General features: G+C 44.0%; 1 protein-coding gene across 1 annotated transcript in view; it reads left to right on the top strand.

The window, feature by feature from the left end:
- SEC14L1 (SEC14-like 1 (S. cerevisiae)) overlaps window positions 1-14,025 on the top strand; it is a 50,753-nt gene that overhangs the window by 32,958 nt on the left and 3,770 nt on the right. The window contains exons 3-13 of the mRNA XM_012664220.1: window positions 297-446; window positions 566-697; window positions 1,925-2,053; window positions 2,810-3,053; window positions 4,290-4,399; window positions 5,865-6,054; window positions 8,007-8,095; window positions 9,222-9,292; window positions 10,187-10,358; window positions 10,703-10,837; window positions 13,082-13,216. Coding sequence (XP_012519674.1) covers window positions 297-446; window positions 566-697; window positions 1,925-2,053; window positions 2,810-3,053; window positions 4,290-4,399; window positions 5,865-6,054; window positions 8,007-8,095; window positions 9,222-9,292; window positions 10,187-10,358; window positions 10,703-10,837; window positions 13,082-13,216 — 1,557 coding nt within the window. The remainder of the gene's footprint in view (window positions 1-296; window positions 447-565; window positions 698-1,924; window positions 2,054-2,809; window positions 3,054-4,289; window positions 4,400-5,864; window positions 6,055-8,006; window positions 8,096-9,221; window positions 9,293-10,186; window positions 10,359-10,702; window positions 10,838-13,081; window positions 13,217-14,025) is intronic.

Here is a 14,025-nt window from a genome sequence, read left to right as displayed (position 1 = left end):
CTATTTTTAGTAGAGACGGGGTCTCGCTCTTGCTCAGGCTGGTTTCGAACTCCTGAGCTCAAACAATCCGCCCGCCTCGGCCTCCCAGAGAGTTAGGATTACAAGCGTGAGCCACTGTGCCCGGCCCGTTTTTTTCTTTTTTAATGAAAGCTTCAGATGTAAAGACATAGAGAGTTGTGATGCCCCCTTGTTGTCATTTATTGAGAGATGCTTTTGTTACAGGGAGAATATCAACAGACTGTCTGTATCTTTGTTCAATCGTTTTTTTGGTCTTTTTTTTTTTTTTTAATTCATAGGCCTATGAAAGGAGGTTCCCTACATGTCCTTTGATTCCGATGTTCGTGGACAGTGACACTGTGAATGAATTCAAGAGTGAAGATGGGGCTATTCATGTCATCGAAAGGCGCTGCAAACTGGATATAGATGCACCCAGACTGCTGAAGAAGGTAACTGAAAAGGACATCTTAGAAGCAAGTCTCCCAAAAGACAAAATGAAGTTACGCTTACAGCTCCTGTTGCAGTTGGGTATTATTGATAAACCTTTTTTCTCTTTATGTCTTTAAAGATTGCCGGAGTTGATTATGTTTATTTTGTCCAGAAAAACTCACTGAATTCTCGGGAACGTACTTTGCACATCGAGGCCCATAATGAAACGTTTTCCAATCGGGTCATCATTAACGAGCATTGCTGCTATACCGTGAGTAATCTCCGTCATTTGGCAGAAGATGGCAAGATGGTGCTGACAAGGATTGTTTGATCACTGTTGTAGACAGTGCATCTCTTTGTGTTAGAGGGCTGTACTTCATCAGATACTGTTACTCATTTCTGACTAGGGAGATCAGGAGGGTAGCAGGTGTGGTCTCCTGCAGAATGGATTACATGGTTGTGGCAGTTAAGGCAGCCAAGTGATGCCTTGATTTGCTTTCAACTGTTACTTTCATAAGCCACTTCTTTTCTGGTCCCACTGCAATACTTTAGAAATACATATTGAAGGACCAAGATGTTGTGTACCTTTAGATTAGAGCTGAGAGCGTTTATTTGTCTTAGCATCTTCATTGCTTACCATCCTGGTTCAAGATTTTCTTTTACCAGATTGTTAGAGTAACTCCTGCCAGGTCTCTGTGCTTCTGCCCTTGCCCTCCTGCAGGGTATCCTCAACACTGAATCCAAAGTGATCCATTTAAAGTATGTCAGACCACATCACTTCCCTGGGCTCAGAACCCTGTAATGTCTCCACAGTTCACTCAGAGGAAAAGCCCAGAGTCCTTCCAGTGGCTTACACGGCTCTGCGTTCTCTCCTGATTGCATCTCTCCTGTCCCTCCTTTGGTGTGCACAGGCCTCCCGGCCTTCCTGCTGTTCCCTGGCCATGAGGCAGGTCCCTGCCAGGGCTTAGCTCCGAGAGGCGATGCCAGGACTGCTCTGTCTAGATCTCTGCTTGACTCCCTCCCTCTCCGCTGCCTCCACGAAGCCATCCCTGACTGCCCTGTTTAATTCTGCAGCCTGCCGCCCCACCCTGGTCCTTATAACCCTGCTCCAGCTTTTCTTTATTCCATGGCACTTATTTTCCAAGACATGTAGTTTCTCATCTGTAATACTTATGGTTCATCCTCTGTCCCCCATCAGAGAGGAAGGGTTTTTTTGTTCATAATGGAGGACGCACAGCACGAGTATGTTGAATGCATGAAGGAACCAAGAATGAAAATGAAGCTCTCCTTTTATGGTCATTTTTAGAATATTTTGGAAAAATTATTTGGATATTTTTATGATTTCGAATCTTACTGTATAATTTTTTTCTGCTGTTTTCATGGTAGTGACATTTTTAGTAAAATGCGTGTTTCTTCTGGTTACCAGTTAACTGAGGAGCTGACAGACGATAATGCAGTTGTCAGTGTAGTTAGTGGGACTCTTTCTCTCTATCTGCAGGTTCACCCTGAAAATGAAGATTGGACCTGTTTTGAACAGTCTGCGAGTTTAGATATTAAATCTTTCTTTGGTTTTGAAAGTACTGTGGAAAAAATTGCAATGAAACAATATACCAGCAACATTAAAAAAGTGAGTTGATCTTGGGATTCTCTCTGAAATGACGGGTTGGCAGTCTTTTTGGAAGGCTGGGGAGGAGTCAGCCATTGCTTAAAAAGGAGACTTTGACCCTGCCTGTGCCTCAGTTTCCGGTATAAGGGGTCCAGCTTGCTAGTGCTGATGGAGGGAGGAGGCGCATGTAGCTGCTGCCCACAGCACTCTGCTCGGGGTTGCCAGGAAAGTTGCAAGCTGGGGTACAGTAGCAGCAGCTAGCTTATGGCACCCCAGGTCCCACCCAGGTTTGCAGTACTGTTGCACTGATGAGATTCTTACCAGGCAGGCTCACAGGGGTCCCCAGCCCTCAGATGGTTAGTTTCATCTTGCAGGAAAGACCTTCCCTCCTTGTTTGTGTGCTGCTGCTTGCTGGTTATTATGGCATCATGGTTTTGAAATATATTGTACGGGATTTCGAAGGCTTGTTTTATTTTCAGGGTACTGTATTAGAAAGAATTTGGGCTGAGACATAAAGCATATATTGAGTACAAGTACAATAAATCAGTGTTTTAAAATAGTCCTATAAAAAGTTCCATCTCTTTAGATATTATTTCCTAAACTTGCAGAGAAGAGGAAGTAAAATAGCTAAGAAAAAAAAATGTAAGGGTGTTTGCCTTTTGTTCCCCTATTTATTTTTATAACAATTCAGTTTTATTAGTGTTTTAAAAACTTGCAAGGGTTGAATAATTTCAATATTGAATATATATTTACCTTAAAATGGGTTTCATTTTAAAGGGAAAAGAAATCATTGAATACTACCTTCGTCAATTGGAAGAAGAAGGCATAACCTTTGTGCCCCGTTGGACTCCACCTTCCATCACACCCTCTGCAGAATCGTCATCATCATCTTCATCGTGCAAAAAACAAGCAGCGGCCATGGCCATCGTCATCCCAGACGCTGCCCTTAAGGAAGGGCTGAGTGGCGAGGCCCTCGGCAGCCCTGGCGGGGCACCTGAGCCTGTGGTGGGGACTCCTGACGGTAGGTCCCGAAGGTGCTGGGTTCTGAGAGCTGGACTAGGGAGGAGTGCGGCGTCTGCTCCCTCCCCTCACGCTGCCGCCTGCTCTGTTTCCTTGGGATGGTAGATAGCACGTGGAGAAAAGATCCAGCTTTTGTTTCTGGCCCTTGTCCTCTAGCTTATATAATATACTCTTTTAATTTTTTCTTCGATTTTCTTAATAGGCAGGAAGTGATATCAAGTTATTCTTTTATTGAGACTGGAAAATTATTTCTTCTCATTTATGTTAGGTGAAGGTACCTTCAGTGAATGTGAGGCAACAGTCCTCTCAGCACAGTGATAACATCATCTAACACTTTGTATGCTTACTGTGTGCCAGGTACTGTTCTGTTTACTCAGGTAACGATGGGTCCTGTTAGGTAGAAATGCTTGTTATCCTCATTGTATATACGGGTTAACTGAGGCGCAGGGAACTTGAGTAAGTAGCCTAGTGTCACGCTGGTAGGCAGCGGCCTGGCGGGATTGAGCCCAGGTCTGTGTTTAGCGCCTGTGCTGCGTGTCGTGTTTGTCAAACACGTACACGTGCACATAACCTTCTTATTTTTAATTATAAGGTAATGCCCATCGTACAGAGTTCAGAAAACATAAAAAATAAGAAAACACAAGAAAATTCTGCCACTCAGAAGTTTTGTTAAGATACTGGTATTTCTATTTCTATACATTATTCTCTACAGCCAAACTACGCCATTTGTTAGCTTTCAATAGATGGTGGGTGTGGGCAGATGGTTTAGAATACATTTTATTTTTCACCTTGTGAATTTTTTTTTGTTGTACTTATTTTGCTATCTCATTCTTCCTGTTTGTTACCTTATCATGAAAAAGATTTCTTGTATTCTTGAACATAGTAGCTCTATTCAAAATAGATTTAGATCTGCTTTTATATATGTACATCATGTAGGGCCTCTCTGTATAACTTGGAATTAAACAGACATTAAATATCCGTTAAAGCCATTGTTCTATTGTGTATAGTATCGAGACTTGGCGAATCAGGAAGTTCACCTGTGGTTTAGTCAGTGATTTGATCTTAAAGACTATCACTGAAGTTCTCTAGGGTGTCTGGTTTAAATCTGCCATCTCTGCAGTCTCCTTTACCGCTGAGAATCTAGGAACACGCATTAACTTCACTAAGCAGGAGGACTTGAGAAGCGGAAAGTGTAGTGTTCTTTGTTGTAAATAATGTCATGTCACTTGTGTTCCAGACAAACTAGATGCAGACTACATCAAGAGATACCTGGGTGATTTGACCCCACTGCAGGAGAGCTGCCTTATTAGGCTTCGCCAGTGGCTCCAGGAGACCCACAAGGGCAAGGTGAGTGTTGGCACCATCATGCGGGGTGGTGGCCGCATGAAGTTGCAGACTCTCTCGTCCCATCCATAGTTGCTGAGAGCAGATACTCCCAATTGCCATACTTGGAAATGTTCCTTCCAAACCGAAAGTCTTTGAATTTCTATCTTGTGTGTGGCATCTGAGTCCTTGGTGGCAAGTTATAATATACCCTTCCAAATATAATTAGCTATATTTTTCTAGACTTTACAGAGAATGATCTAGTTTAATGTCAAGTTATAAAGCAATAGTGTGTCCCAAATATTCATACATTTAAATTTTCAGAGGTTTAAAAGGAGTTCAGGGATTAGAAATGTTTGAGCTTGAATTTTGAAGTTTTTGGTGAAATTTTAGCCTCATGAGGAATTAAATTTTTATAATAAGTCTTCTGTAGCAAGCAGAGGCTGGTTCGTGTGTGTAGCAAGTTACTGACATTATTTAGTAAAGGGAAGCTAGGCATTGCATGTAGCTGGCCTAATCTCTAATTTTGTCAATCCTGGTTACTAGAGACTGAATAACTGTGTACTGTTCAATACCTGTCATCGAGAAAATAACCACAATAATGGTAGCTACCATTTGTTGTGTATCATGTATTAGACCCTGTTTTAAGCTTTTTATTAAATCCTCCCAACAGCTCTATGAGGTGGTGCTGTTTTCATCATCTCTGTTTTACGTATTAAGAAACTGAGGCAGAGAAAAGTAACTTGCCCAAGATCTCACAGCGAGTGGTGGGTCAGGATTTGAACCCAAGCCTTTTGGTTCCAGAACCTGCATTCGTAACCACCTCCATATAACTGGTCCTTTCTGAGTGAAGATGATGCCAAATGAGTAGGTCACATGGTTTGAGCTGCTTTCCCAAGAGTGGGGTGGTGAGTGGGCTCTGCGCGCACTCTCTTGGTCTGCCAGTGTACCAGTCATCTGCATGCGTAGGCAGGTAGCCATGGAGGAAGGTACCTGGTCCACACGAGACTTAGAACACGGTCTTGGTCTTGTTCTTTATTCAGGCAGGCTGACCCATCAGTTGACAGTAGTGGAATCTACGGAAGGTTCCTGTAAGTTAGGAGCAACACCACATTACCAAAACCAACGTGTTTTTATGTTCTAATTTTTTATTTAAGTGTGATATATACACAGAAAAGGGCATAGATTCATAGTTCATAGGTTCATGATAGTTCATGGAATTGAAGTGTTTGCTTAAGAAATTATGTATGCCTTCACTCTACTGTGCTGAAACTAAAATGGAATACTATAAAGATTATTCAGACTAATAATGTTGGTTTTCTAAAGTGTTAAGGAAGATTTTTCTGGTAACAGCTACTTTTGAATAGCATAATAAAGCAGCTCACTGTTGACAAGAAGTGGGAGTTTTAGAGTCTTATTCTCCTAGCAACTTGGTGTTTTCCCTTAGCAACTTTTAACATTGCTTGGAAACATCTTTTTCTCTTAATAGATTCCAAAAGATGAGCATATTCTTCGGTTCTTACGTGCTCGGGATTTTAACATTGACAAAGCCAGAGAGATCATGTGTCAGTCCTTAACCTGGCGGAAGCAGCACCAGGTAGACTACATTCTGGACACCTGGAACCCTCCCCAGGTCCTTCAGGATTACTATGCGGGAGGCTGGCACCATCACGACAAAGGTGTGTGTGAACGTGCAGCTGTGTTTCTGTCGTGTCTGTCTGGATGTGTCGTTAAAGATGCCCTTAGAGACGACCTTCCATAAGCTACGTGAAGCCCAGATGGGTGCATTGTCCCTCCTCACTCTTAGAATTTGGAAACTTTCCCCAGCTCGAAGACACTGACAGTAAATTTCATCATGGCCACGCGGCCATCCCACCCTGGGCAGCCAAGGAGGGGCCTGCGACTGCTGCTTCTCAGGGACTGGAATCATGCTGGGAAATGACTTCACTTCCCTAGTTCAGTGGAGTTAGTTTTGACCTATTAAAAACACTGAAATATCTGTGGCAGAAGTTTTTCAGTGGCATAGTGCTAATTAAGGAGCTTTTCAGTGACTTAAACCCCTATAGTAGCTGTAAAAATGTTTAGCCAGGTATTTAATATTTTACATCAAAACAGTGAAGAACTTCAGTGCTGCTTTGGGGAGTAAGTAAAGCATAGATGAAGGACAGTGATACACCTAAAATGAAGATAGTTTAAATGAGAAATATAATAAAAAGAAAACTTTTTTAAACATGAGAAATTGAAAACACAGTTCATTTGAATTGCTTTTCGTATCACGCCTTGCAGGAAGGACCTGCGCTGTCAAAGGTGCGCTGTTTCCTGGTCCAGAGCGTGGTGCTGGACAGGCTGGGATCACGGGCACTGCAGGGCAGCCGTGAGGGGTCACCACAGACCTGGTCCCTTCTGCCTCTGCGCAAGCCCTTTCAGAACTGAGGGGCTCTGATGTGTCTGTATTTCTGACTTAATCTTTTGTATTTATCCAGATTAATTGTAGCTTTATTAATTTTTACTGGCAGCATATAATATTTGTATTTACTCTGCTTTGTGACCCAACCCTTAAGGGTTAAAAAGTTTGATAGTAAGGCACTGACAAATGTGTCTTATTAAATGTTAGGAGAAACTTTTTATAAATTGGCCTGTCAACAAGGTCTTGGGGCGCAAAAACCATTATTCTTTAAGTAGGATGATTGTAGAGCCAGATTCTCCTCGGATATGGAGTTCACTGGGTGATATATACAAGGTGAATGTTACAGCACCCCCGGCCCCCGTGTCGAGATGACACTCTGGATCCTCCATTAATGACAGAAGACAAGTCTTAGCTCCTTTTCAGGACCGCGATCCGTCTGTGTTCTTTCTGCTACTCCCTTTTGACACTGAGTGGCAGCAGGCTAGGTAGTGCTGACTCCAGGGATACACTCTGGCCTGCAAGATCTTTTTCCCCTCTGTGTAGCTGGTCCTTGATGATAGCGCATTCATAATGAGTTGGGTTCCTCTCAGGCTCCATCCGTTAGACCTCTAGGCTATGAAGAATTAGAGCCACCATGTGCTGGTTGGTATGGATTTAGGGATTTCAAGGATGTTCTCATTTATCTTGGTCCTTATAGTGGGTTTTGAGGGAGGCTGGCATTTTAAAAATCTTGACATTAACTTTTTAGTAACTTATGAAATAAATTATTTTTCTAAGAAGAGAAATTTTAAAAGTGCTCTGTATTCATAGGAAAAGTGTGTATGGACGTTCTGGTGTCCCCTGCTGTTGAAAATCAGGGGTCTTGCCCAGTCCTGGTTGTTTAAGTGAGGGGACTGCGCCCAGCCCGTGGGCAGTACAGGCGGTTCCTGCCAAGCCCAGGCGGGGGCCCCAGCTCCACTCCCTCTCCGAAGCACAGCCGTGTCTCTAGCACCCTGCTCAGCTGCCACGCCAGTTGCTTCTTACTCTTTCTTTTACGGTTGTTTTGGGGGAAATGTTGGACACACCACCACACACAGAAATCAGTCGCTGCTTCTAAGAGTGGGAAAGAACTTCAGGCTCCTCTGGAATATAGGAGAACACATTTCCTTAAGGTTCTTAAGAGTTGTTTCTTCAGCTTTAGGTCAGGGATGGCGCTGATAATACCCTCCCTTCCCCTCCCCGCAGACGGGCGGCCGCTGTATGTGCTCAGGCTGGGACAGATGGACACCAAAGGCCTGGTGCGAGCCCTCGGGGAGGAAGCCCTGCTGAGATATGTAAGTGCGTGGCTGCGGGCACGCCACGCTCCATTTTGGCTCCACACGTCCTTTCCCTGCCAGCAGGATTGGTTTATTACGATGGATCTGTTATAACAAACGTGTATTGCTTTTATAGTTAGAAAGGAAATATTAATATATTTTAAAATTTCAACAAAGGACACAAAAGTCATAAAAATGCTTTTCACCATGGAAGCATCAGTGAAACAGCGTGCCTCCTCCCGGCGCCTGCTACGGAGCTGACTCCGAGCCGTCTTTTTCCCTTCACTCCCACGTCACATTGGTCCCCACCTTCCACCCCCATCTGCTGAGATGTCACTCATGTCAGATCTCTTCGTCACGTTCTTTCCACTGGCACGTCCTTAACGCAGGCTCTTAGCGTCTTGCGTCTGGACCGTCATAAAGGCCTGCTGACCTGTCCTCCCCCTGACTCAGGCCATCCCTTCCTCTGCCACAGCTGGCGTGTTTCCCCTCCCCAGAGAAGAGTAGACAAAAACTTAGGGCACATCTATAATCTCATATTCTAAAATACCTGCTGGTGGCATTTTGTTGTATATTCTGTTAGGCCCCCCTCCCCCACCAAGTGTGTGTGTACACGCATACGTGCGTATCCATGCATGCACACACACGCCCGAAAGTATGGGCGGACTTCTTCCGTCGGGGAAGGTTTTGTTAATGTAAATCGAAGGGCTCTCTGAAGCCAAGCTGTGAGTCTGTTCTAAGACTGCCTTTTCTCTTGGCTGGTACGTGTGGTACCAGAATGTTCCCACGCTTCACAGACACTTATCTCCTACTCCCCCAGATGCACTTGTTCTGAAGACAGGTCCCCAGATGGAGTCCTCCCCTGCTCATCTGGTGACTCCTCTGATCCCTTACTTCACTTCCGATAGCTGGTACCTTTGCCATAGACGTTAGTGTTTATTCTCTTTTGAGAGTGAAATATTTTTTTTTGGTGATATGTTTAGTGTGTATGGATGTGTGAGAAAATCTAAATAGATGACTTTTTTGGTTTACACGCTTACCTATCATACACTGTCTTAATGGCACTGTCTTTCGTAGCTTAATGCAATAGTTTTGCCCTCACTAGACTAGTCGTGGTGACTCTGTGTGGCCCTTTCATGCGCAGGTTCTCTCCATAAATGAAGAAGGGCTAAGACGGTGTGAGGAAAACACAAAAGTCTTTGGTCGCCCTATCAGGTAGGTATGGGATTTTGTTTTTCCTTTCAGCTTATTGAGAATATGACTTAAATATTTCTAGTTGATTTTTAGAACCAAAATCTGGTAGTTTACTGTTTTCCAAGTTGTTCTAAAAGGTAGAAAATAGATAAACATGTAATATGGTCAGGTATGGGGCAGTTGCTGGGTTTTGGTATGTTTTGTGCCCCCAGGCATTGCTGTCATGTCAGTCTGGGTGGGGTGCGGCCTGTCTGCTTAGCCTGCGTGGTCCTTAGAAGCCCAGGCTGCAGGCTGTTTGCTTGTTCGTTTTTGCCTCCCCTCTCCCCAGAATTATTCTGTATTTTTGAACCATGCTTCTAGTTACTGTGAAGTGTTTTGAAAACGTGCAGTGATTCAGAGGCTGACATTGAGAAGGGCGTATATAGGTGGTTCACTGGGGTGTAAGTTCCATGAGGGGAGGGGTTTTGAGGGTTTTTTCCTCACTGCTATATTCTCAGCTCCTGAGACAGCGCTTGACTCAATAAATATTTGTTGAAGAATAGCTCGTTGCAGTTCAAACACAGTGCATGTTAGCATGCCAGATGTGTGCCCTGTTGACAGCCGGTCAGGGGAGTGGCTTAGCATGTCTAGAACAGCACGTTGTGGCCTTGTTTGCTGGATCACTGAGCGTGTCTGAGAGAGAATTTTATTCATTGTCAATCAGCTGTTGATTGTTTTGATATTCAAGAATTGGTCCTACAGTAATGATTCTAGTGTTTCACTCAAGTAGATATAGAGTTCATGTCACTATACTTTTCACAAAAGTTATGTATATTTGGAAATGGCTATCAATGACAAAAAAGAAAAACAAATACAGGACACAGTTTGCTAAATATGCCATCTATTGAATAAAACACTTCTCTGGGCAACCTGCAGTTCATGGACCTGCCTGGTGGACCTGGAGGGGCTGAACATGCGCCACCTGTGGAGGCCGGGAGTGAAAGCCCTGCTGCGCATCATCGAGGTGGTGGAGGCCAACTACCCCGAGACGCTGGGCCGCCTGCTCATCCTCCGGGCGCCTAGGGTGTTTCCTGTCCTCTGGACGCTGGTGGGTGTGGGGCCTGTTTCGTGGTAACTGTTAGCATCTCTAGCCATTCAGAAAGCAGATGTGCACGCATTTACGTGCCCGTGTCTGTGACCTTATGTCTTAATCGGTTAGGGAAAAACAAGCATGAGAAGAGAAAATATTTCATATTGTTTAAGAAGTAGAACAAAAGCAAAATTTTTCTGATTGTCCTAATGCCATGCAAATGGATCTTACAGAAAAGTTTATCAAACTAGAAGTCCCCGCCCCCCCGCCGTCCTACTCATAATATCACATTGTAATTTTAATCTTTGAAAATCAGACAGCAAAGCAAACATGACTACATGGTCTTTTCTCCTCATGTATAGGTTAGTCCATTCATTGATGACAACACCAGAAGGAAATTCCTCATTTATGCAGGAAATGACTACCAGGGTCCTGGGGGCCTGCTGGATTACATCGATAGAGAGATTATTCCAGATTTCCTGAGTGGGGAGTGCATGGTACGTATCAGGCGTGGAGCTGCACATTTGGCTACTTATAGGGTAGGAAAGGTGGGTGTTGGTTTGCACAAATAATTGTGAGAACTTTTAGTTTGGATTGTTTTTGTTTTGTTTTTCTTGGCTGTCATCTCTCTGATCCAGGGTTAAACCAAAGAGAACCATTTAGATAATTGTCGATAATGCACATTTCTTCATTATTAAATACAAATGAAAATTTGTTTTAGAATCTAATGTAATTGTAGCTTGCTTTATTCACCTAGCTTTGTGTGTGAATCAGATCTTTTACCTGTTTTAGAGGAGCTGTGCATTAAAAAGATACTTTTTTTTTTTTTTTTAGAAAAGGGCTTTCTCTTTTTCCCCGACCAGAGGGCCGGGGCATCATCATAGCTCACAGCAACCTCAAACTCCTGGGCTCAAGCGATCCTCCTGCCTCAGCCTCCCGAGTAGCTGGGACTACAGGCATGCGCCACCATGCCCGGCTCATTTTTTCTATATATTTTTAGTTGTCTGATTAATTTCTTTCTATTTTTAGTAGAGACGGGGTCTTGCTCTTGCTCAGGCTGGTTTCGAACTCCTGAGCTCAAACAATCCGCCCGCCTCGGCCTCCCAGAGTGCTAGGATTACAGGCGTGAGCCACCGCGCCCGGCCTAAAAAGATACTGTTAAAATCAAATCAATTCTGAAGATTTCTCCCTTGACAATAAATAAATCAAAATAGTACTTTTAAAGTGAAAAAATTAAGGGAAGTGTTTCTCTTTCATGTAAGTTCAGGGTTTTTAATACATTGAGTTGTTGGAGGCAAAGACCTCCACTTGCATACCCTGTGCTATGAGAAGCTGAGAGCCCTGGGGCCCCTTGCAGCCCACAACACACATCGAGCCATGGGAGGGTTAAAGACATGGAAACTGTAGGGGTCCAAATGAAGTGCTCCGTGGTACACGGTGGCGGCTAAAGCCAGCAGGGAATCATGGTTCTTATCAGAAAGGATTTTCAGTCATCCTTCATACAAAGTTAGCTTTTTGAGATGTGTACCCACTGGATTTGACTCATGTATTTAGCTAATGAATTGGGCTTTCAGGGGAATCTTTCTGAATGGTTAGAAAAATTAAGAAAACATACAAGGTTAGCTCTCAGCTCATCAGTTCTGCTTTGAGGAAACTGCAGGCATAATCACGGCACAATGCAAAGAGGAAGTAAATTATAGGACTAATTTACCAAGTGCCTGTGAGATAAACCACGGGGTCAAGTTGGTAGAAACCCATGAACTGCTATCATTATAGAAGCAACTGCTCCCTGTTTTTGCTCCTTCTCACCACGACTAGAAGAGTTGAGGTGGAGCAGGAGCCTTGGCTCACGGTGCATCATGCCTGCACGTGTCACGTGCTGACCCCTGAGACACGCTCGTGAGCGAGGGTGTTTATAACTGATTCCCAGCTCTCCTGAGCTGCTGTCTGGCTGGGTGTTGAAGAGAAGGCCATTCACTTCCGCTTCCTGTGGCTAGAGGGTGTTTAACCACTGTTCAGTCTGGTATTTTTCTAACATTTTGTCATTGCTGTGACATTTTCCATTCATGCTGCTCTACAAGTTGAAGACTATGTTTATTTTCCACATCGTTGCCTCCTGGGGCTGATAACATAGGTGGTACTTGGATTTTATGAACTTGAGTGTGAAGTCATTGTATCAAGGTCATTTAAGGAAACTTATGGTATATGTAAATTCTAATTCAACTTTACCTAATTCAAGCAAATATAAAAGAAATTCACCTTTATTAGTTTTTTGCTGGTGTTATAGACTGGTCGTTTGACTTGGATTAGACACAAAGCTGTATTCATTGATTATATATCTTGACTGTAATTTCGTATCATAAAAATAATGCCTGTGGCTGTTGAGAATAAAACTTTTTCTTAAAATAATGATTTTCCTTTACAGTGCAATGTAAATACTTCTAATTCTTATATAAACCAGCTTTTGTAATTGAGTCCAGTGCCTCATGCATATTAGTACAGATTCTGCGGTAAATCTGCCTCAACTGTTCCCATTTATTCAAAGTAAAACACATATATTTAAGTGGTTTTTAGGAAATATATTGCTCAGTAGTACAGAATATTTTACCGCCTTGCCAGTGTTTTCCCTTTCTAGGCAGACTCCAGGAGTTGGGCACGTGGGATGGGTGCTGGCTGGCAAGTCAGGGCTTCACAGGTTGGTGTGTGTTTCAAAGCTTTCACTGCCATGTTTGCGTTTGCAGTGTGAAGTGCCAGAGGGCGGACTGGTCCCCAAATCTCTGTACAGGACCGCGGAGGAGCTGGAGAACGAGGACCTCAAGCTGTGGACTGAGAGCATCTACCAGTCGGCGAGTGTGTTCAAAGGGGCCCCGCACGAGGTACTCCCGCCCCTCGGGCCTCCTCGCCACAGTGCTCTGCAGCCGGCCTTCCTTTAGAACAGTCAGCTCGTCTCTCTGGTCTTTGTCTTTGGACTTTCGTTGACACTTGATATTGCGTTTCAGTACATGTCAGCGTGGGAGAGCGGGGCTCTCAGAGAAGAAAGCACCTGTGCCCGGTCAGCTTGCTCAGACCTGGGGAGGAAATCTGACCTCTCGACCACCTCCTGACCTCCATGTTACACTCTCTTAGCACTGAGATGGAGTAGCAGATCTTTCCTTGTCAGAAGATTTAACTCCTGAATTTAGTTTATTTAATAGTTATAGAGAACAAATTTCATTTGCTATTTTTTCTTGACTGGGTTTTGGTTATTTATGTTTTTTAAGGAATTTGCCGATTTTTGTAAGTCTTACGGAGCGAGGAGAAACAGCACGTCTCTATTCCCTTCTTGCTGTCACGCTGAGGTGCAGAAGCAAGAGTATTCCTGTGTTTCTATATGCACCATGTGTCTGCTATAGCGTCGTGAATGACCTTAAGCTGCAGGACCCACAGTGGAATCATCCTTCTTAGCTCTAGGGCAAGGTTTGTGGCTCGGAGTGGTTGGACAGGACGGTGGCGCTTTGTACAGAGCAGGTGTTGAGTGAGACTGCAGTGCTGGCTTGGCCGCTAGTGGTAGCCAGGAGCTGACCACTTCCCGCCTTCCGACCTGGCAGCACCGGCTCAGGGCATTATTGCTGCATTTGGTACCTCCCTATGGCCAGCCTGACACTTGTAGGGCAAGTGGACAAGGGAATACTGTTGCCGTGATTTG

Source organism: Propithecus coquereli, unplaced genomic scaffold (genome assembly GCF_000956105.1).
Source record: "Propithecus coquereli isolate 6110/MARCELLA unplaced genomic scaffold, Pcoq_1.0 Scaffold871, whole genome shotgun sequence".
NCBI lineage: Eukaryota > Metazoa > Chordata > Mammalia > Primates > Indriidae > Propithecus > Propithecus coquereli.
Note: the sequence above shows the minus strand (reverse complement) of the source record. Positions and strands in the feature narration are given on the sequence as shown.